General features: G+C 36.5%; 1 protein-coding gene and 1 long non-coding RNA gene across 5 annotated transcripts in view; one reads left to right on the top strand and one right to left on the bottom strand.

Moving 5' to 3' along the window:
• The window catches only part of ST6GALNAC3 (ST6 N-acetylgalactosaminide alpha-2,6-sialyltransferase 3), a 528,557-nt gene extending 525,522 nt beyond the window's left edge, over nt 1-3,035 (top strand). For 2 of the 3 annotated variants that reach the window (XM_027058840.2, XM_027058839.2), the window contains exon 5: nt 821-3,035. In XM_027058840.2, the coding sequence (XP_026914641.1) occupies nt 821-1,007 (187 nt within the window). In that variant the 3' untranslated portion in view covers nt 1,008-3,035. The remainder of the gene's footprint in view (nt 1-820) is intronic. The other variant, XM_027058841.2, reaches the window with a different exon arrangement.
• The window catches only part of LOC113599300 (uncharacterized), a 43,822-nt gene continuing 21,053 nt past the window's right edge, over nt 2,493-25,261 (bottom strand). For both annotated transcript variants that reach the window (XR_008294972.1, XR_003420108.2), the window contains 2 exons: nt 9,158-9,220; nt 2,493-7,761 (listed from right to left, as the gene is read on the bottom strand). This is a non-coding gene — a long non-coding RNA (uncharacterized LOC113599300). The remainder of the gene's footprint in view (nt 7,762-9,157; nt 9,221-25,261) is intronic.

Consider the following 25,261-nt stretch of genomic DNA (forward strand, 5'->3'; position numbering starts at 1 on the left):
TGGAAATACAGAACAAGTTTAGTGGTTATTTAATTTGCAAAGCAAGTTTGTCATTTCTGCTGCTCTAAGGGCTTGATGGATAGCTAGCTACTCAATGGTTATATTTGATCATGAAGGACAAAATGTCCTGAAGCCTCAGAGAAGCTGACAGCTTAACAAGAATTCCTGGAAATTATATTTCACTAATAAGTGAGTAATCTGCCAGATACTTATTTAAAATGTGTATGTTTGTCCATAGTATATCCTTGCTGGAGGGGTTGTTTCTAATTATTTACTAAAAAAAAAAACCTTCCATGCTTCATCAAAGTAATGAAATGGATTTTCCTACTAAGAATTGGCATAATGTAATTCAGAGAGTATTGTAATCATATTGTCCAAATGGTAACTAAACCACAATCTTCATGATCAAATATTTCTACCCTAACTATAAGTATAATGGAGCACAGATGAACCGAATATCTTACCCTGAAAAATTACAAAGCTTCTTCAAGCTCTGCAAGCGCATCAGGCTATCCAAAGTTTGCTTCCATTATATACCATTTCCTCCTTCGAGGGATAGGTATATGTTTGAATGCAATTGGTGTGATGTATAAATTTTATTTGATTTATTAAAGCACTAAGGGTCTGGTACATCTTCCTAAAAGCTTTTATACATAATAGCTTTTAACTGAGTTCATGGACAAGAATCATGCATGGGTTTGCAAGTAAATGCATTTACTGGGCACATAATGGATTCTTGCAAATCACTGCTTCATTCTTCATCTTAATTCTTCTCTCCTTTTCTTTTCTTTCTTTTTTTTTTTGTTTTGTTCTTTTTTAGGACAGAAGGATATAGAAAAGTCCCCTATCATTACTATGAACAAGGAAGAGATGAGTGTGATGAATATTTTCTTCATGAACATGCTCCATATGGGGGGCATAGGTTTATCACTGAAAAGAAAGTGTTTGCTAAATGGGCCAAGAAACACAGGATAATATTCACACACCCAAACTGGACAGTGTCTTGATGTTAGTTTTTCTGATCTTGCCACAACACTTAACATGGTAATACCACAACTGTGATGATATTGATGCTAATGACGATGACGGTGATGACAAGGACAACAATGATGATCAAGTCTGTACATTCTCAGATATGGATGGTGACCCTGCCAGTAATTTGAACTTGGGATTTCATGGAGGGTGGTTGTGCTCTTTCCATTTATTCTGAAGGTTCAACATTACATACTGCACTTTATAATTTAACTGGAATTGAAATGAAGGCCAGTAACATGACAGCCGTGACCTAAGAAATGGGAAGATTATCCTTCAAGATAGCTGCCCAGTATTCTTGAACAGTGAATAACTTTCAAAAGCCATGGGATTTGGCCTCGTGAGACTAGGTTATTGACTCTATGGTCTCTTCAACTTGAGCAGCTCCACCATCTTGAATGGTTAATTGTCAAACACTGATCCAAGAAATTCTATCTGGGTACAAATATTGTACCACACTTACTAGTTAGCCTAGAGGCAGTGAAGGAATCTTCCTGACATACCATGGTCCTAGAGTACCTCCTACAGCTGAAGCCTCAGGCCATTTCTTGATTAACAAGGGAGATATCATGGCCATCGTACCCATCAGGATTATTCAACAATTCAAACACTTAATTCAAAATGGGCCAACTAGCAAATCTTGATGGATTTCTGCTCCCACCACTCCATTCTCACTACCCCAAACAATATAACCTAACCTGGTACTAGAGTGATCTCTATTACTGTTTAGTTATTTTTGGTTGAGTCCTAAATATTTCAGAAAGCTATTTAACATGTAAGATACCAACACTGTAATAACATATACTGTGAAAACATTCTTAAAACATAACCAAAAGGGTTTACTAACTCTATTTCAACATCCAACAACACAAAAATATATGCTTTTTAAAATCATGAAATGAGGAAAGCAAAGCATATTTTTACATCAATTTGTATCCTACCATACTTCATAATATATATTTGTATATTCAAATTTCTATTTTATAGGCTCAAGATGCATCTCTCCATACATTACATTATCGTTGCCAAGTGCCAACTGTTAGACATGGAGAGGAGATGATTCCTTGTATTAAATCTGACCAGAACTTTTGCCTTCTTGGGGTTTATTTTCCCCACAGTGTATCAGTTGTTATACCATAATAACAACAATAATAATGACCTTAATGTCCAAAGTGCTTTGTCATGTAGAGTCCTCATACATATGCTGTCTCATGTGATGCCTGTGACCATCCATTGGGCTATTGCCTGCACATTCTGACATCTCCTTAGCAGATAAGCTGTAATTTGTTAATTGCTTTGATATATTCCAGATCTTCCCTTTGCTAATATTTGTATAGAATAGCATTTATGTAGACTAGTAACCAATTGATTTCAGTGCCAAATATAATACATCAGGATATGCAAAAAGTATCACAAGGATGGTCTTGGCCATACACTAGGACTCCTGTGAACGTAAGTACTTTTGATTTTTTTTTAAATGACTCTTTTTAGGTAGAGAAAAATGAGGAAGCAGGACAACAGGAGGGAATGAACGCAGAGAAATACAGTCTCCTGTCCCCATCTTGAGATGACATTGTTCTCCATATAGTCATTGTTCGTTAAATATTAGAGGACTGATTTGCTGAGAGAGTTGCTGAGAGATCAAAAATATCCTTGCAAATTATTCAAAAGATGCAGCCAAGCTTAACTTACAGAGAATGATTTGGAGGATGAGAGTGATGATACATTTCACCTTAGGAGGTCTTTACCATGCTAGGTCCCATGATTAGTTCTCATTAAATGAGCCATCTTGGACCAAAGCCTCTTTGCTGCTCTCTGCTGCCATTTTGATAACACCAGTACATCCATGAAAATGACCAAACACCACGGTGGAACTGTTACTGTTGTTATTCTTCTGTTGTTTCCTCATATGGTTTTTAGTTCTGTGTATGTCAAGATTTTTTGAGCTAATGATGGATAGAATTGCCCACGCAAAGAAAAATAAACAGATGCAAACGTTAAAATTGTTATACAGACTGTTTAACCCCCTGTTGTGATATAGAAGTTCCACTTTTAAATATAAAGGAACATGTGATTCTCAGAATGATTCAGGGAATGACACAATTTATTTAGTTTTCTGGTAAATGCAGGGGTAAACCTATTTGTTTCAGTCCTTACCAAAAAGAAACTTTCAGCAATTGCCTGCTCTCCTGTCTCTCTATGAAGAAGACTTAGCAGGAGACTTTGTAGTGGCCACAGCGCTCTGTGGCAGGAGTTGTTTGTAGCAGGCAGTGTTTCCTCTGGAGGGGTAGGGGTGGCCTCTCCTCTCCTTTCCTCTCCTCCCTCCCCTCCCTTCCCCTTTTTTTTTCTTAACTAAACCTCAATCCCACTTTTTATTGTTGTTGTCTCTCATCTCTTTTTTTCTAAAAGTGGGAAACAAAAACCATTATTCTCAATTTGAAGACCTAATTGGATGATTTCCAGTGTAATCAGAATTTTGATAGAATCACATAGCTTATTTTTCTCTGCAGTCTTAATGTTCTCTGCTTCCATGTTCTGTATTTTTTGCCCTCAGCTTCCTAATTCTAGTGGAAATACAAAGTCTAATTTCTCTCATATTGAGAAACTTTTCATCCAAGAGTTACTGATAGAGAAGAGAACGACAAAGGAGCAATTCAAAATTGTCACACAAATTTCTGGCCATTTCCACTAGTTCTAGTCAACTGAAAGGCTTCATCCAGCAGCTAAACATTGAAAAATTCAACTGAACTCTCTCTCACTGATGTATATGTATTCCAGGAGTTAACATCTGTAAAAAACAAACACGTTTCAATTCCATCCAATGCTCTAGACAAATGGACTATTGAAAATGGCCACAATTTGCTGAAATCAGCGTAAAAGCATGCAAGCTAGAAATAATAGAGTAAATATTATTTTTAATTATGCAGAATTTAGAAGAAAGCAAGGAAATTTTAAAAAGGGTTTTAATATGAACGTTTGAATCCTTTCTAAGTTAGCATAGTGATAAGTAGTAATGATTTATATTGTTATGATGGTAATGGAAATTATAAACCTTCTAGACTATGTTTTACCTTGCTATCAAACCTATCAAAGAAAAACCAAGGATGTTTGTATATATGCACAGAGTCCATGTGTGTGTGTGTGTGTGTGTGTTGTGTGTATGTTTAAATGCATACATGTAATCCTATATTTTTCAGTGATGTGTATGAATCACAGAAAACCTATTTTAGACTTCAATGAAATGTGTTGGTTTACATTTTGAATCCTGATGAAAAAATAAAGCAAAAGTCCAAATGAAACATACCAATTGTAAAGAGTACATAAAATAATATTCAATGGCTGGCCCATTGAAGAAAGAGAAGCTGCTTAACCTGGAACCGAGAACACAGATGCCACAGTCGTCAAAGATCAGACCCGCAAGTATAACCATCTGTATTGTAGGCTCTGACAATCACAGCTCTGCCAAAGTCACGTGGAAAAACACTACATCAAGCTGCATTCACACTGAAGTGAATGAACACTGACCCCCTTATTAAAATCAGCCTGTCTTTAGCGTAAGCAGAACTCAGATTTGCATGATTTTTATTATATGGTTAGAGAACTGTGACCATTGTGCGAAGAGAAAAATATATAAGGAGATGGTTCTTTGAAGATTTGGAATGAATCAGCCATTGTGAGAGCAAGAGTCTGAATTGGGGACTTTGCTGACCTTTCCAGAAGTATAAAGGCATCAGAAGAGAATCACTGGTTATTTCCTTAGAAAAAAGACAACACTAAGTACTTTACCTGGTGGTGTTAATTAGACGCTAATAGTAAGCTCAGCTTTAACTTTAATAAGCAAGATAATATAATCAGATGATTTATTTATTTTTTTTAGCATACCCATCTAGCGTTTAATGTGGCATGTCAAATGCAAAGAACAAACCATGTCGTCCAGTGTCAGGTGTTTGCATGCCTTAGCACAAGTGATTTATAGTCCCAGAGACATGAGGGGGGGATAAAGATGCTTTCCCTGAACTGCATTTTTAAAAGTCAAGACCTCATCATTTTAATAGTATTCATAGATCCAGTGACTGAAGAAGCCAGTGCTAGCCTTTGTTAAGTATTCTAGACTTTCAGAGCTTCAAGGGGCTTTAGAGACTAGCCAATCCAACCCCTCTGTCTTGAAAAAAATAGACCTATAGAAGTGAAGTGACTTGTCCACAGCTCTAAAATAGACTAATGGCAATACTGAGAGTCAAATTCTTACCTCATGTCTCCTCTAATACTTTTTCCACTTCTGTTTTTTTTTAAAGAACAAAACGGTAGCTGGAAACATGCATAAAAGACTTACTGAAAAAGTCTATGCCTCAAATCCTAAGGCTCCAATTAGTGTTGATTCTACTTATGGTCAGAGAAATCCCTACACTGAAGTGCAGAAAGATTCACATAATTGAAGGAACATATCCCAGTAATTGTCCATATTCTCTGTTCTCTATGTTTATTGCTAAGACTACACCACATTCTTTTATCATGAATTCTAGGACTAATTTAGAGAATGTAAAAGTGAGTTTCTTGCTTCTTTGTTATTGAAGATGATCATGTCACTGATACTCTTCTTCTAAGAGGTGTTGATTATGGAGGTTGATTGGTGGAACTGGTACATCTTAATGTCGAAATATCCCCAGACCCCGTGACCTAATCTCTCACAGCAGTTGGGCTGCCTGTATTAGTGAAATTATCCAACTGCACAGGCTGGTGAAATGCTACCCTTTGTTTTCTCATCCTCTCTGTACCACACAAGATCTTTGAGCCAGATACCCTCTGGGAAGATAAATCAAAGCCCCAAATGCCCCACACGACTTAATCACCATGCAAAACTGAAAGAGTTTTTTCTTTATAGTCCACTCATATGATACTGTTAGAAGTGGAGAATTTTGAAACTATAGTCACTAGGCTCTGAAAATGGTTTCTTTGACTCAGAGATAACATATTGTTTTGTTGCTTGTTTCTGTGGAGACTTAGAGAAACCACCAGAGTAAAATTCCATGTAAATTGCTAAAGCATCAAATCAGGGCTGTCCTTGGGCATTGTAACTTTGCAGAAAATCTCATTTAGTTGTGTTTTTTTAAGTCCTCTACTTTTTCCCCCCTTTTCAGAATAGGCACAATTTATTTTTGGAGTAGAAAAGCTCTTCTTTCTCTACAGATAGGTTTCTTTTTGTTTGTGCCTTGGAGACTTCAGAAAAATAGGAGCTCACTTTCATAAAAGTGAAGAACATCTTAACGAATAAATAGCCAACTTCATATATTCACGTATTTGTCTACATAGTGAACAGTATCTTCTGAGAAACTCCAAAGGGACACAAACCAGGGCATTTCATGGTTCGTTGTTACCAAATCTTCAAAGTACTAATTTTCTTGTGTTTAACTTTGTTGTCATTGCTACTGAGTAAATACCCATTTCTATTACATACAGTATATTTTATGCTTCACTCATTTTTCTGAGTTCACACAATCTTTGCTGTAGTCGCTCATTCACTTTAAAAACCTGTAATCTTCATCTATTTATAGAAGAGACTGTAAACACACAGAGTTGTGCACTTGGTGAGGTTTTTTTTTTCCTAGCATCAAATTGCTTTATTTATAGGCACCATGCCTTAGAATAAAGCTTACTAAATGGCAAAGGGCTACCGGTACATTTCAGTTTGGTTTGCTTTTACAAGATAAGTAAGGACATGTGAATAAAGCCAGAGAATATTTGTCATTGAAAGAGAAAAAGCAAGGCTGGGGTTGGGGGAGAAGATATTCAATATACTCAGTACTCAAGGCAGAAAGGCTAGGTCTAGGCTACTATCGCGAACAATGACAAGAGAAAATGTTGGTCAGCTTCCAGAATGAGTTTTTTCCACATTAACTATCTAATGCTGAGGTATATTTCCTTTCTTGCTGTATCAGACCTGTTAGCAAGTTGGGTTAGTACATAAGCTGCTTAAAATACAAAAGTCTTCATTCTTAACTCTCTCCCTCCTTCATTACATCCCTTCCTTTCCTCCTCCGCTCCTCCCTGATTTTCTTTCTAGAAAATTCGACACTCTTGAAGTTGAACATTATATGTAGTTTCTCATTTTACAGATCAACTTACAGTACTTTACCAAGCTCTGTAGGTGACCCCTATTTGGATATGATCTTAAAATGAAAGTCTTCTTTGGGAATAAAGTAGTAATAACTTATATGCCATGTTTATTATAGGGCTGTATACCTCATTCAATATCCTCAAATACTCTGTGAGGTACGTAATGTTACTGTCACCATATCACATATAAGGAAACAGGAGCACATAGAGGCTAAGTAGCTTGTCCAAGGTTGCATAGCTGGTGATGAAATGAGGTTTTGAGCTCAGGCAATTTGACCCAAAGTCCATACCTCATTGGGGCAGGCTAATCGATGTAAACAACAACCCCAAAATTTCAGTAGCTTAAGAGAATAAGGTTTGTTTAGATGCTCCTCTCTAAACAGCTTGTCTCTGAGGATGATTCAGTGACCCAGGCTTCTCCCATCATGTAGCTTTGCCCTCCTCTGCATTCTTGGAAACCTCTCCATTTGGCCTGCTAATGGTGAAAGAGTATGGAGGATTCTGTGTTGGAGGGTTTTGTGGACAAGTCCACAAGTATGCAACACTCCATCCGTATTCCACTGGGTAGTTTCAGTCACGTGGCCTAGTAGAGGTGGGCAGTGTTGTCTGATGTGCCTGGGAGGAAAAGGAACAGAGTTTGATGAATATGTAGCAGTCTCTGGCATAGTATTCTTAGTCATGATGACATATAGCCTAAAAAAAATTACTCAGTTTTGTGCAACTGTATGGATGAATTATGTTGATAATCCTTATTAAGAACACCTAAGAAAAATTTCTCTTTAAATGGATGTCAGTATCCATGCCTCAAACAAAATAAACTAGGGAATATTGTTTTAGGTCCTATAATGCCAAAAAGAGAGGAAATGATTTCCCTTACCCAAAAAAATAAAGACAGAAATTAATATGCTAGAAATACTTTCAAGTGACTTAACTCTACCAACAGTAGAAGTAACATGACTTTTAATGTCTTCATGATCTTTGGTTAACATAAGATAGATCTATCCTTGCCTCTGATCAACCAATATTGTGTGTATGCCTCTTTCTTTCCCGTGTAAGACGTTGCAAAAATTAAGTTCCCTTTTCAACTTCCCTTTGGTCTTCAGGTCTATGCAATGTTGCGATGATTTTTTTAAAGTAAAAAATGAAACTGGCAGTTCTCATATCTGAAAATAACAAATTTCTCTCTTGCACACCCCTCCCTTTCCCTATGCACATTGGCATATGAGCTTGTTCAGGGAAAAGGGACTTAATATGCCATATTTGGTTGTCCATACCAAAATGACATAAAGTATATTCCCCTGGAGAGAGGCCCTTCATACTTTTTTCTCTTTAGCTCCCAACATTTTTCTTCCCCTCTTAATACTTTCTATTTTTGCACATTATTTTCTTTAAGCTATCTAGAAATTCTTTTCCCTTAATGCAAACAGAATTTCACATCCTAAAGTTCTTTCTCACCTAATAGGAAACTATTTGCTATCTTGGGAAAAATGCTTTGCATGTTAGCATATAAATTTTCTTAGTTTGTCCATTGAGAGAGATTAGTTGAGACTCTAAAAACAAAATAATTAGAGAAGAGAAGCAGCCAGTGTTTGCCTTCTTCCAGATCAATGTGAAATTCCTTTTAAGGACAAAAAAAACTATAGCATCTGGTTGATGAATGACATAGGTTGGACATTCTGTTTAAGGGCTGTAACTGGTGATAATATCTGCAGGTCCTTTACAGGATTAAATTGAGGTTTACTACCCCTGAACCCATGCCTAAAATTGTTGAGTAATACAAATATGCAGTGTGTGTACACCAGCAGCCTCTTACACCATGCATTGTTGAGAGTTCTTGCATCTATCATTGTAAAACTTTGCAAACATACTATTTCTATGCTTATGAAGTCACTTAAAAATCTATGTAATCTTCCAAAATAATTTTCCTCCACATGCCTACATTTCCCCAGAAGTGTAACAGATACAATTCAATTCACTTAGAATGGTTTTCCATCTTTAGTGCCAGTCTTACCTCAAATTAAAATGGCTTGTCCAAGACATATTTTGGTGACGCTGATTATAGTGGTTTTCATCTCTAGTAAAAAAAAGAAAAAGGACATACTCTATAATCTTTGATAGATAAAAGGGCATTAATGTTGGATGAGGACATTAATGTCATGCAAATGGATCTGTGGATCATGCAGAGCTGTGAGTGGCTGTTCAATATGGAACGATATAAAAAGAAAAAAAGCATTCAACAACACAAACATATGGGTTCAATAAAACCAAATGAAATCTGACAGGAACAAATGTAAAGCAGGGCACTTAGGTTCAGAAAAGACAAGAGCATGACTTTACAGCAGTACTCATGAAAAATATTTGGAGGTTTTAGAGCACTCTAATATGATACATAGCAATTTAAAAGGTCACTGTGCCCTAAGATGCATAGAAAAGTCCAAGAAGAGATAGCAAGGTTCAGAATTGATCAGACCAGTTCTGGAAGTATTTTTAAAACTTGTTTTAATCCTTAATAAGAAATTGCAAGCATTTCCCCAATGTCATTAAATTATCTTAAAACACTTTTAATAGCTATATTGTGCCATAATCTATTTAACCATTCCCCCATTGCCATTTTTTTCTATACGAACAGGTTTATTCAAGAGTTTTTGGGCACTTCTCTGATTTTTTTTTCTTCTAGTGTACCAATGTACTGAGGTGCCTGCTTCCTCGCACCCTTGCCAGAATTTTGTGTTGTTTCTTCCATCTTTGCCAATTTCACATATGCCAAAAATGGTATCTTGCTTTAATTGGCATCCAGTTGATTACTATGGAAATTAAACATTTTTGCATATTTTTTGGAAATTTATATTTCTTCTTTCATGAATTAGTTCTTCCAATATATTGCCCATTATTTATGGCAGTGGGAGTCACAATACTTTAAAGATACAGAAAAATGAGAATTCGTTCAAAAGAAAGGGAATAAGTTAAGAGCAACCAGGATCACGAGAGAACTGGAAGTCATGTTGCACCAGCGACTGGAAACAGCTAGCTTGGTAGAAGTTTTCAGGAAGAACAAAATTCAAACATTTGAAAGGCATTAATTCAGGTATAAAATTCATTTTAAAATGAGTCAAATTGCAGATTTTATCTCAGAAGGACATTCAGAAAAAAATCCAGAATTAGAGTGTAGGTTTTTAGAATGAGTAAATTTGTAGAAAGTTTTCACAGACCAAGACCACCTACTCGTTCAGTATTTTATGTAATTAGACAGAAAGTGGAACTCCTTTGCCCCCAAGGTCTCCTCCAAAGTACATGTTCTGTCAAATGGAATGCAACTCCATGTGGGAAAGCAAGATTTGACATGAGCGCTCTTAAAAAAATTAGCCTAAAATGGTTGTGCTATGGGGGCTCCTTGCCTTAGCGGCAGCATATTCACATACCATCTCTTAAAACAAGTTATTTCTAATAATGGCAAATGTCACCAAATTCATGTTCCTAAACTTTGCTGGTAGGTGCCCACAAGTACACGCCACAACCCCCAACCCCAACTCTACCACTGTTTATTGCTGACTTCATTCTTGAAATGCTTCACAAAGACCTGTAACTTCCTTCGCTTCCCAGTGGGGGAAATTGTTCACATTTCACACATTCATATTTTTATATACTTGCTATTGTGCTATGTCTTTGAAATGTAATGACTCAAGAAAATTACTTTTGATATCATGGCATTCCTCATGTTGGTAATTTATGATAATAAATGTCACTGTAGATTTAAGAGTCATTTATATTGTCCACCTTTTCCTATTTCTGCTAGATTAAATAAATTCTTCATACCGAGTTTTGCCACATTTTTCAGGTTTCTAGTCTGTATCACTCACTTTCAGTATATTTATAATCCTTTTATCTGGTCTTTGTAGTTTCAAAAATGGTGCCTTGGATATTTTATGTTTTGAGCAATCAATGCCCTTTTCAAATTGCCCTCTTAAGGTTTTTGTAAAATAATATTCTCTATAATATAACTTTAAATTACCTATCTTTTTCTTTACTAGACTTAATCCAAGAAGACTAATTGAACATTAAACATTTTAATCATCCCACACTGTCAAACCTGTCTTCTCATTATTGAGAATTGGATGGGCCATGAGCTTAATTGTGTTCCTGGCAATGTAAGTAGACTGGAAGCTTCATAATATGATTAGTATATAACTATAGAATTAGTCCTGGTATTTATTAATACTACACAAATATACATTGAATATAACCAAATGCATGGTGCTTCATTAGTGCTTTGGAGAATACAGAGATGAGTAGGCTGTAGTACTTATCTTTATGAAGTTTACCAAAAAATAGAAGAATAAATCAAAATTCCAAATAACCAAGATAACCCAAAACAAGTTAATGGCCACAAAAATGATGCAAATGAGAATGTTGCATATGATACGGAAGTAAAAGAAGTATAAGGAAATGATTCAAATATAAAAATTGTCATTACATTATATGTGCAAGTAATGTTCAAATATACCTACAGGGTGAATCTTACTCTTAGGATGACCCAACACACAGTGAATCTCAGGAAGTGCATCTTGAACTTCTATTAGCAATGCCTTATAGAAATGGTTAATACAGGAGAGAGCCACCAAGACAAAAAGATGCTTTCATCTAACACAACATGAGGCTTCCTGACAGAAGTATCTTATAGAAGAGCAATGTTTACTTGAAAATTTAGAAGTTTTTCAAAATGCTAAAAACTCTTCTATCTGCTCTGAAATCTGCTAGGGGACCCCAGGGTTCAGTCAAGGTACTATTTTTAAATGTATTCATTGAACAAACAACACCTTTCAAAGACATTTCAAAGTAAGCTGTGAATTAAAATAGCATAGGATGTGGAACCAATGTAAGTGTATATGGACTCGTTTTATCCCTTTTATCCGTATAGATCAATTAGTCTTGTATTATTATTCTTGATATGCATTCACTCTCCGCTTTAGTAGTTACCATGAATGTGAATTACCCTGATTAGGTTTTTTTTCTTATGATGGTTTCATCTATACTTATCTACTGAGCTTAAATGAAAATTTTCTAATGTAATGATAGCTATATGCATATAACTGGAGACTTAAGCAGGGCTAAGAAACAGACTGAGAAAGTAAAAATCATAATATGCACCTGTCCTGACTTTCACTTGCTATCTACAACTTCCAAAGAAAATCTAATAGAGGAGTCACACTTATGTGGTTAAATGGCTTTTGTGACCTGAATAACCTACTTCCGTCTTCCTGGAAGTGACTAATCCTGTGTGGTAGGTGAGTTATTCTGAGTGGAGAATGAGTAAAGAGAGAGGAGATAGCTAGTTGTAAGATTATTATCTTCCTTGTCTCTTCTCAGTCTCTGCTGAAATCTTATGTTCTTTCCAAAAGGTTCTTCTTCTACATTATATATTAAGTTGAAAAGGCTACCCAATGATCTCATGAGCTATGGTTATTGAGTCCAGAAAGAGATCCACATATGCTTGGTCAATTGATTTTCATAAGGATGCCAAAGTTATCCAATGGGAAAAGAATAGTCTTTTCAACATATGGTGCTGAAACAACTGAGTATCTATATGGAAAAAGATAATAATAATAATTTTAACTCTTACCTCACATATAGAAAAATTGACCTGAGATGTATGATTGATCTAAGTATAAAAGAACAATAAAAATTCTAGAACAAAACAAAGTATAAAATCTTCATCACTTTGAATTAGACAAAAATTCCCTAGGATACAAAAAGCAAAAATCATTTTAAAAGAAAAATATTATAAAGAAGGAATTTAATGAATTAAAAATGTTTTGGAAGATACTGTTAAGGAAATGAAAATACAACCCACAGACAGAAGAAAATATTTGTAATATGCATAGCTGACAAAGGATTTGTATCCTGAAGATATAAAGAACTTTTACAACTCAATAAGATAAACATCTCAATTTAAAATGGGCAATTTGAACATATGCTTCACAAAGGAAGATACATAAATGGCGAATAAGCACATGAAAAGATGCTGATCATCACAGTGAACAGGAAATATAAATTAAAACAGGCATAAGGGATTCACTGGGTGGAAAAATTCAACACAGTCCCTGCCTTTATGAAGTTTACAGTATAACAATGGGATAGTGCTGGGAAAGGAAAAAATACAGGTCATTTGGAGGTGATGACAGAGGAGATCCTTACACAGACAGGTTGGACAAGGGAATTATCAAGGCAGGCTTCCTGGTGAAAGTGAATTTAAGCTGAGATCAGAGGATCAGTGGAAGCAGATTGAGCAAAGGACCTATGAAGTAGATAAGCATGGACAGGGAACAGTATAATATAGAAAATCATGAAAAGAAGAAGCACGACAAGTTCAAAAATCTAGATGTTTACTTACTATGGCTGCCTTGAGAAAAACAATAAGGTGAGAAGTGGAAAGTGGTGGTTAGAGATAAATAAGCAACTTAATAAGTCTTACAGGCTATCATAAGGATTTTTATTATAAGAGCAATCCATGGAAAACATAGAAAGGTTTTAAACAAAGACAGATATCTGACTTGGTTTTTAAAAAAAATTTTTTTTATGTTTTTTTATTTATTTTTGAGACAGAGAGAGATAGAGCATGAGCAGCGGAAGGGCAGAGAGAGGAAGACACAGAATCTGAAGCAGGCTCCAGGCTCTGAGCTGCCAGGACAGAGCCCGACGCAGGGCTTGAACTCACAGACTCGAGATCATGACCTGAGCCAAAGTCAGCCCGCTTAACCGACTGAGCCACCCAGGCACCCCTGACTTGCTTTTTAAAAGGATTGCAGAGAAAAGAGGAAAATCAAGAATAATTCACCAATTAACTTCAACAGTTGAGCAGATATCGATACCACTATTTATGATAGGAAATATAGTAGAAGAAGCTATTAGAGATTGAATCCTAGACATAATCAGTTTGAGGTATGTATAGGACATTGAAATGAAGTTTTACATATGAAGCTCAGGAGAAAGGTCTAGTCTAGAGATACAAATTTGGGAGTCATCCGTATAATAGAGAATAGGATGTGATAAGTGCTATGATAAGAATATGTACAGAATATTATAAAGGCCTAAAGACCATCTGTATTAATTATCTGTTGCTGTGTTACAAATTATCACAAACTCAATTATTTCAAACAACACACATTTATTATATCACAATTTCTGTGAGTCAGGAATATACGCTTGGCTTATCTGGTACCTCTTCTTTAGAGTTTCTCACAAAGCTGCAATCAAATCTTGACTACGACATATACCTCTTCTGAACGTTCAGCTGGGGAAGGATATACTTCCAAGTTCATGTGGTTGTTGGCTAGATTCAGTTGCTTGATGGCTGTAAGCTGGAGGCTGTTCTTAGTCCCTTGTCATGTGGGCCTCTCTATAGGGCAGCTCACCAACATGGCAGCTTGCTTTATCAAAGCCGCCAAAAAAGAGAGTCTACTATCAAAAGTTATAATCTCTTCTAATTTAATCATGGACATGACATCACCTCAATGTTGAGGTATTCTATTGGTTAGAAGCAAGTTCCCAAAGCCATGAATACCAATAGTCAGGATCATTACAGAGTACCCACAAGCTATCTACCTCTCCATCTCTACCTAGAAGAGGTAAAAAAAAAAAAAAAAAAAAAAAAAAAAAGCTTCTACATGAAAGTGACACATAAACATGAGAGAAGATATGTGAATTCTACATAGTATAAAAAAGAAAGGGCAGATTGGTGATGCCTCAATTTCTCATCTTGATATCGATTAGCCAAAAATTTCCATATTTTTCTATGTCAGGATTGTTCATGGATCAAATGACCGAAATACACAAAGTTGTACTAAATCTAGTATAAAACTGAAAGAATCGGGGAGCCTGGGTTGCTCAGTTGGTTCAGCGTCCAGCTTCGGCTCAGGTCATGATCTCACAGTTCGTGAGTTTGAGCCCCGTGTCCAGCTCTGTGCTGACAGCTCAGAGCCTGGAGCCTGCTTCAGATTCTGTGTCTCCTTCTCTCTCTGCCCCTCTCCCGCTCATGTTCTGTCTCTCTGTCAAAAATAAATAAACATAGAAAGAAAGAAAGAAAGAAAGAATACAGCCAAAAATAATCCCATGGATTTGCCTTTACCAAACAACAACAACAACAAAAACAAAAACAAACAAACAAACAAAAACAGAAGGGGAAAGCTTTTAAGAAGTTATCGTGTTAACACTTGTACAGAATGGAGAAAAGATCGTTACATATTTAGAATGGAGTTCTGGTAGTAAAAAGCGTAACAGGGTGCATAGGTCTAAATGAAGGAATATTAATTCAGTCATTATCAAGAGTTAGTTAGGGGAGTAAAATCTGTTTCTAAGTATACATTGTTATTTGGCTTCCCAAACTGGAACAAATACATTGGGAACTGAGAATCCCAGACACATTGGCACTGGATAGATTCTGAGATGCTGGAAGGAGGACAGAAACATGAGAAATGCAGTCAAGTTTTTAAAATTGATGTGATGTTAGGAATACTGTTTCCAGAAATTCATGAGCCACAGGCTAGAAAAAAAGAAAAAGAAAAAAAAAAAGCTGAAATCGCAGTTTAAATTAGGGTGAAGCATGCATCACAAACATTAAGTGTATAGAGGAGAAATTACAAGATCTCACAAAAAGACAAAAAACTTTTGTATTTGATATTCTGAATGAACAATGTTTATTGGGTAATCATTTATAATTTACTCATTTAATATATATTTATTAGGTGACAGTTGAAAATTTAAGTAAAAACAGTTTGGAACTTTTTTTTAAGTGGGAAACTATAATATTTCAAATTAACACTCAGGCCTGGTGCTAGGTTATCTCTCACAGCTGGAATGTGGCAAAGGAATGGAGAAAAAATAAAATAAAGAGCTTTCTGATCTATACCACCTATAGCTAAAATGAAGTTGATATTTCCTCTCTGGCTCTAATGACAGAAAATATTCTTGACTTGGGGATACAAAGTGACAATTCAGAACACTTGACAGAAAGAAGAAAGTTAAATTTAGAATATATTCTAACTAATAATTTCAGAAACTTTTTTGATTATGATCTTTCTCAATGGAAAATGTTGGTGAATGATATAACTATGGAGGTGAATAAGAAATAAGATAGCCAACTAAAAGACAAGTAAATAATCTCAGGTGTAATATTGGTTCTCTTATTATACTCTAGATTAATTCGTGGTACCTGTTATTTTCTTTTCCCAACACACATTCTTTTCTTTGTCTTCTTTCTTCATCTAGAAACCGCACCATGATCATAAGGGTGAGCCTATAATCCATGATGGGTCAAACTTTGGACCATACCATCTTGCCCATGGTAATTGGTTTGGAATGGGTATCTACCCAAGAAAGGTCAATCAGATCTCATTCCTGTGATTGAAATATAGATTCTGGAAGAAAGGAATTGACTCTTCCCAGTGATATAGCTATGAAAGTAGACCGGTAGCCTATTTGGCCAATAATGATCTTCCCTTCAGTTGGAAAAATGCCCCTGCTGCATAGAAGTGAAGAGACAAAAAGCTAGCTGGTGATATTTTGAACCCTCAAAAAATCATGAATAATGCTTATTCTAGTGTGTTTTTCTCAATTATATGAGCAATAAATGCCCCTTCTTTTTTGTTTCATAAAAACCATCTAAAACCTGAATTTTACTATTTTATTTGCTGTCAGAAGAATTTAGACTAATAAAATCTACCAACAATATGTTTTGAAAGATACTATCTACTATATTGCACTTATTACATGAAAAGTATTTGTTTTATATTTTTAATAACTGAGAAATTTTACATCTATTCTAAATTTCTAATCAGGATGAGAAAACTACAATTATTAATTGAGTGGACAGAATTCCAACCAAAGAGAAAGATATTTAATGCTTTGCTAACTTTTGAAAACTAATCAAAGATAAACATAAGGCTTCTGTGAAGTTTTGCAAAATATGACAATGATTTGGGACCTACATGACTATCTTCAGAGTGCCCTAGATTCCAGAGACTCCATTGTGGAAACTATGCTCACAAAGACAAATCTTCCTTATAATACTTACAACATAATAATGTAACTCATGGCTTGCATGCCATTCTCCCCTATTAGACATTGAAATTTTTGTAGGTAAGAATAGGGGTACACAGGGGCACCTGGGTGGCTCAGTTGGTTGAGCGTCCGACTTCAGCTCAGGTCATGGTCTCACAGTCTGTGGGTTCGAGCCCGGCATCTGGCTCTGTGCTGACAACTCAGAGCCTGGAGCCTGCTTTGGATTCTGTGTCTCCCTCTCTCTCTGCCCCTCCCCTGTTCATGCTCTGTCTCTTTCTGTCTCAAAAATAAATAAAAACAAAAGAATAGGGGTACAGAAACTGCTAGATGTTTTCTATATTTATTTTTCCATTTTTTTTCTTTTTTTGTGGTGACAGAGCCTCTAGGTTTTGGCTGGCCATTTGGCCATGCACCTTTGCCAGTGAGTATGGTCAAATTATTAAGTTTTGGTCAATGAGGTGTAAGCCTGAGTGTTGTGTAAGCTTGAGGCTGCAACCTTACAAAATGGCTGAAAGTTTTCTGATTTCATTTAAGGAGTGAACATCCTATCCCTCACTGTTTACAGCTAAAAATCCCTAGTCAAAAAAATAAATGAACTATCTGAGATCTTTGAAAAGTAAATATTAGCAGTCAGACTGGAGACAGAAACAAAAATGTGAAGAATATTCCATATAGCAGTGGATTCCTTATTTGTTTTTCTCCTTGTATCTCTTGGATTACACGCTAGGTGTCCTAAATCCTAGAACAGTGCATTATGCATGAACAGAAAAATTGCCTCCCAAAATTCTCTCTCTCTCTCTCTCTAATAAGAAGGCTATAAAGATAGCCTTCTATGGGATGGAGCCTCAGTAATGAAGCTGCATCCCTACAATAGTGGTGGCAGGAATAGAAATGGCACCTAAAGCTCTTCTCTGAATTCTCCACTTCAAGGTAGACCCAGTAGGGGGAAGTGCTGAGCAAACAGGGAGGTTAAGGCCTGGATTTATGGACACAGCATCAGAAAAGTGTGCTTCTGAGAGCCAGAGTTATGGGAGAAATCACAGGGAGTAAGGAGGTGAGGAAAGGAGTCCCTTAAATCTGTGTATGAAAAGTGGCATCTACAAAAGCCCACAACCTAACATCATACTGAATGGTGAAAGACTGAATGACTTTCTGCCAATGCTTGGCAACAAGGCAAGGATGTCTGCTTTCACCATTCGTATTTGTCACTATACTGGAAGTTCTGTTCAGCATGATAGGGCAAGAAACAGAAATAAAAAGCAAATGATGGGCACAAAAGTCTCCCTATTCCTAGATGACAGAATTTTTTACATAGAAAATCCCAACACATCTACAAACAAAATTCTAGTCTTAGAGATTTTAGAAAAATTGCAGGAAAAGTGATCAATATACAAAAGCCAATTGTATTGGGATACATTGACAATGAATAATTGGAAACTTAAAAAACTCCATTTATAAATTTATAATAGCTATATGAATAAGAAATATTTAGGCGTAAATTTTGTAGAGACAATACTTTATGGGTCTCTCACATTCCTGATGTCTTTCTTGTAAGCAAGGCACTGGCTGCTCTTTGTTCCAAACTACCCTTTCAACATTTATATAGTTAAAGAAACATAAATAAAAATCTCAACAGGATATTTTTGTGGATCTAGACAAGCTGACTCTAACATGTTATGGAAAAGCAAAGGAAATAAAATAACTTAAATAATTTGAAAACATGAGAACAGAGTTGAAGGACTCAAACCACCCAATTTTAAGACTTACTATAAAGCTACAGTAATGAGAACAGTGTGGTAAAAGGATAGAAACATAGATCAATGGAACAGAATTAAGAGTCTAAAAATAAACCCATATAAGTATTTTCAATTGAATTTTGTCCAAGGTACAAAGGCAATTTAATAAGGAAAGGATAGTCATTTCAATCAATGGTGCTGGAACAATTGGACATCACTAGGCAAATCAAAACAAAGAACCTAGATATTCCTCAAGCAAAAGTTAAATTCAAAACAGGTCATAGACTTTAACCAATAAAACTTTTAGAAGAAACTCTATATGATCTTGGATTGAGCAAAGAATTCTTACATATATGACACCAGAAGCACAATCCACAAATGAAAAATTGAAAAATTGGACTTCATAAAAATTGAAAATGTTTGATATGAGAAAAACACTCCTGAGGGAATTGGGGGAAAAAAGAGCTATAGCTAGGGGAAATTTTTTTTTTAACATTTATTCATTTTTGAGAGTGAGACAGAGCATGAGCAGGGGAGGGGCAGAGAGAGAGGGAGACACAGAATCTGAAGCAGGCTCCAGGCTCTGAGCTGTCAGCACAGAGCCTGACGTGGGGCTAGAATTCACAGACCATGAGATCATGACGTGAGCTGAAGTTGGACACTTAACCGACTGAGCCATCCAGGCACCCCTCAGGAAAAATATTTGGATATCACATATCTAACAAAGGATTTTTACATAAAACTGTCTTAGTCAGCTTGGGTTGCAATAACAAAGAACCACAAACAGATTGGCTTAAATAACACACATTTATTTCTCACATTTCTGAAGGCTGGGCAAGGTGCTGGCCAATTTGGTGTTTGGTGAGAGCCCTCCTCCTAGATTGCAGATGACTATCTTCCTGCTGTGTGGTCATGTGATGGAGGGAGAGAGAGCAAGAGAGAGCATGCCCTCAATGGTTTCTCCCCCCCTTCTCCTCCTTTTTTAATGCTTATTTAATTTGAGAGAGAGAGGGAGAGAGAAAGAGAGCACGAGCTGGGGAGGGGCAGAGAGAGAGGGAGAAAGAGAATCCCAAGCAGAGTCTGAGCTGTCAACATGGAGCCCAACATGGGACTGAATCTCACAAACCATGAGATCATGACCTGAGCCCAAATCAAGAGTCAGACACTTAACCAACTGAGCCACCCAGGTACTCCCCCTCAATGGTTTCTTCTTAATAAGGGTACTTACCCCATCTGAAGAGCCCCACCCTCATAAGTGATGAATCATGGGAATCTACCCCAAAACCAAGAGCACACTCTATACACTGTATGTTAGTCAACTTGACAATAAATTATATTAAATTAATTAATTAAATAAACAAGCAAACATAAAAAGAAAAGCACTACCATCATGATCCCATCTAAATCTGGTTACCTCCCAAAGGCCCCATCTCTTAATACATCACATTGCGTTAGGGGTTCAATATATGAATTTTCAGACAAAAACATTCAGTCCATAGCAAGACTATATAAAGTCTTCTCAAATCTCAGAGCACCTGGGTATCAGTCAGTTAAGTGGCCAACTCTCCATTTTGGCTCAGGTCATGATCTTACAGTCTGTGAGTTTGAGCCCCATGTTGGGCTCTGCTGTATCAGTGTGGAGCCTACTTGGAATTGTCTCTCCCTCTCTCTCTGCCCCTACCCAACTCATACTCTCTCTCAAAATAAATAAACTTAAGAAAAAAAGTTCTCAAATCTCAATAATGAGAAACAAAACAATTCAATATAAAAATGGGCAAAAGAGTTGGGCAGTTAATTAGGATTCTGGGGAGAGGTTAGTCCTTTTTCCTAAGGCCTTGACTAATTGGATGAGACCCACCCACATTATGGAAAGTAATCTGCTTTATTCAAAGTCTACTGATTTTTTTTTTTAATGTTTATTTTTGAGACAGAGAGAGACAGAGCATGAATGGGGGAGGAGCAGAGAGAGAGGGAGACACAGAATCAGAAGCAGGCTCCAGGCTCTGAGCCATCAGCCCAGAGCCTGACGCGGGGCTCGAACTCACAAACCGTGAGATCCTGACCTGAGCTGAAGTCAGACGCTCAACCGACTGAGCCACCCAGGTGCCCCTGAAGTCTACTGATTTTAATGTTAATCTCATCTTAAAATTATCTTCATAGCAACATTCAGATGTGTTTGACCAAATATATAGATACTGCGGCCTAAGTTGACATATAAAATTAACCACATAACTAACCACATTTCATTAACCAATAAAAATATGTAGATTGAAATAAATACTTCAGACAATGGTCAGCAATGTTAGTCATTAGGGGTATACAAATTAAAACCATATTGAAATACCACCACATACATACCTATTAAGATGGCTTAAAAAACAAAAACAAGCAAACAAAAAAAGCAAAGCAGCAAAGACAACAAAATATCACAATATTACATGCTGATGAAGATGTGTAGCAATCTGAATGCTCATGCATTATAGAAAAGAATGTAAAATGGGACAGTCATACTGGAAACAGGGAGTTTCTTATAATGTTAAGCATATATACACTTGCCCAATGACCCAGCAATCCTACTCCTATGTTCAGAACAAAATCTTGCACATGAATATTTATATCAATATTATTCATAATCACCCAAACTTGAAATGGCCAAAATGTCCTTCAACAGGTGAACAGATTAATTGTGGTACATCCACACCATGAAATATTCTCAGAAATTTAAAAAAATATGAACACAATATGAATGAATCTCAAGTGCATTATGCTATGTGAAAGAAACCAAATAAAAAGTTACTTATCGTAGGATTCTGTTTACATGACATTCTTTAAAAGGCAAAAGTGTAGGGATAGAGAATAAATCAGTGGTTCCCAAGGGTTGAGTTTGTCAGGGGGTGTGTGTTAACTACAAAGGAGCAGCATGAAGGAATTTGGGGGGCTGATAGAGCTGTTTTGTGTCCTATTTGTGGGAGTGGTTACACAAACTTATATACATACTAAAACTCAAAACTGGGGGCGCCTGGGTGGCTCAGTCGGTTGAGCGTCCGACTTCAGCTCAGGTCATGATCTCGCAGTCCGTGAGTTCGAGCCCCGGGTCGGGCTCTGTGCTGACCGCTCAGAGCCTGGAGCCTGTTTCGGATTCTGTGTCTCCCTCTCTCTCTGACCCTCCCCCATTCATGCTCTGTCTCTCTCTGTCTCAAAAATAAATAAACGTTAAAAAAAATTTAAAAAAAACCTCAAAACTGTTCACAAAGAGTGAATTTTTTGTGTGTAAAGAAAAATAATAATGATGAAGTCTTTCAAAACTAGACAACTGACACTTATCCTTTGTCCCCTCTACTTTGTCCTGGGAACATGAATATGAACTTGAACTATGACAACATGGATGGTGAAAAAATTACCTGGAAATCAGCAACATACTAGCCCTATACTGGGAGGTCTGTTATTTGAAGGTTTTCCATCGGTAGCAGTCAAAACTGTTCTAAATAATAATCAATATATTTTATTTATGATTCCCCAGGTATCTAGTAACACATGCCTATTTAATAAATAAACGTTGGACAAAGAAATATTAACACAATGTTAGCTCTTAATTATCAAAATATTGTATTCCTCAGTTTGGCCAGTTATAAAATATTGTTAGAAGCATTTCACTAATGAGTTGAAAGACAAATATTGTCCAGGATCATTCCTCTTTGGCAAAACAAAGAATTTGATTGAGCCCATCCTGAATAAATCAGTCATTGCATCTATGGATCCACCACACTATATAATCTGCTCAATTTGTTTAAAACCATTCAATCTAAAGCAGTCTGACTCTCCGGGCTCAGGTTCCAGGACTCTGATCAGCTGTGAGTGGAGACAGCTCTCTTCTGAACCTGATTCCAGTCTCACATTCCCTGCGGAGACTTCCCCTGCCCAAATTTTCCTGGACTGTATGACTTAAATGAAAACTCTAGTTTTAGGATCTGTGAGTTCCCAAACTTTCTTGTCTGTTGGAATCTTAGAATCCCTCTTTACACTTACAAAAATAGGCAAAAATTCAGAGTTGCTTTTATTTTGAAATATCCTTTGCCAAATCCTGCGAACCTAACTTACCATCTTCCTGTGACTTAAGTTACAAGCACCTCAGATCTAAGCATGTTCTGTAGCAATCCGAACCCACCTTTTAACAATTTCCTTGAAATCCATTTGTCCAGTCAATAAACATAGTTTCCACAGTAAGTTTTTTTCAATCTGGAATTTAAAAGCTGGGTCTGGTTTCATCCTGTCTGGGTATCTACTCTCTTCATCATCACGCACGCGTGTGCGCGCACACACACACACACAAATCTGTTTCCTCATTTGAAGGTCAAGTATTCTATTTAATTTTTTTATATCCCTGTCTGCATCTACCCAGCCCTAATATTTACGTGGAATTTAGCTCATGGTAAACACTAACTATATTTCTTAAATAAATAACAAAAACTATAATTCAAAAAAAACTACAAAAAAGAAACAAATATGGTTGTGGCAAGTAATCAGAGAAAGAGAAGAAGGAAGGGGACATTTTTAGCAACACGTCTATCAGTTGTTTGCTCTTCACTGGGCCTTTGGTATGTGCATTAATGGTTCCTCTGGTGCCATAGCTGCCACTGGACTCTAGAGATTAAATCTCTTGTCTGCAATGGATCAAAACCTGATTATGGTTTTGGATCAAAATCAGAGGAGCACTTTGAAGCCTTAAGGCTTCTGAACTCTGACAATACAAGGATGTTGGATCAAAGTGTCACTAGCAGAACACATATTTCGTATAAAATGAATAAATCCCAGGAAGTTAAAGGTTTTCAGAATTTCTGTGTCTGACTTTTCTGACATTATTTTAAAACTTTGATGTACTTTACTTGGCTCACTTTTAAGAGTCTGTATTCATTTATCACAATGACTCCTTAATGGCATCTTTATGGGAAATTTTAACTCCTGAAGAAAATGACTTTAATATTATTTTTTAAATTGGGAGATTCCCAATAAAAAATGCATTAATTCGGTCAGACAATATGAGTACACACTATAAGTAGGGCAAGGTGTTACAAATAAAATGGACCTGTCTTCTGGGAGTTTACCACCTAGTAGTAAAGATAAAATATGTACATCAAATATTACACTTTAAAAAGCATAAGAGGTTCTGATTCCAGCAACGGCATACTAACTTGCACAAGACTAACATTTACTGCCAAGACCAACTGGGAAAACTGGATAAAATATGAACCCCCCCCAAAAAAAATCTGTTGGATAACACTGGGGAGTCATCAAGGATGCAAGGAACCAAGACCCTTAAAGAAGGGAAATAAAGACATAAGCCAGATATTTATGTCTGCTTTTCCCTTCAAAATATTTGTTGATTTGTAGGCAGCCTCTGAGACACTGAGAAGCTAAGCAAACTTTTCAGTAGTCTGTGGAGTTGGGAGTAAAAAAATTCAAGTTCAAGTCCTACTAAAGAGAAGGAGATAGGGGTGCCCGAGTGACTCATTCGGTTAATTAAGCATCTGATTTCAGCTCAGATCATCATCTCACAGTTTATGAGTTCAGCCTGTGTTGGGTTCTGTGATGACAGCTCAGAGCCTTGAGTCCATTTTGGATTCTGTGTCTCCCTCTCTCTCTGCCCTTCCCCTGCTCGTGCTCTGTCTCTCACTCCTTCAAAAATAAATAAACATTTAAAAAATATCTTAAGAAAAAAAAAAAGAAGGAGCTATGGTAAACACCTAAGACTTTCAGTTGAGACCCTTAAAGGACCTCTCCATAGATGAAAGCCGAAAAAGAAATAGACCAGCCCACCTGAAACTGGATTCTAATCATCTTGATCTCAAGTTGAATTAAAGTGATTTGGCCTCAGCCTAACTGCTTTCAGGAAAACAAACAAAACAAACGAACAAACAAACAACAAAAAACTCTCTTTCAAAGAAAACAATGTGATGCGGAGTCAGATTATTTCTATTTTTTTTATATGAGAAACCCAAATATTTTAAAAAGTAAAAAATCTATTAGACAAAGTAGTAGAAGGGATCAACAGGGAAAATAGCAGACAATGGAAAGCAACTTATGGGAAATAAAAGATTGGAGTTATCATATGTAAACAAAAATAATTGTCTAATATATATATTTTAAAAATATATGGCAAGATGAATAAATTTCAGTCAGGAAAGCAGTGGTTAAAAACTTAGGCTCTGGAGGCACCTGGGTGGCTCAGTCGGCTAAGCGTCCGACTTCAGCTCAGGTCACGATCTCGCAGTTCGTGGGTTCAAGCCTCGCATCGGGCTCTGTGCTGACAGCTCAGAGCCTGCAGCCTG

This window comes from Acinonyx jubatus, chromosome C1 (assembly GCF_027475565.1).
Source record: "Acinonyx jubatus isolate Ajub_Pintada_27869175 chromosome C1, VMU_Ajub_asm_v1.0, whole genome shotgun sequence".
Classification (NCBI taxonomy): domain Eukaryota; kingdom Metazoa; phylum Chordata; class Mammalia; order Carnivora; family Felidae; genus Acinonyx; species Acinonyx jubatus.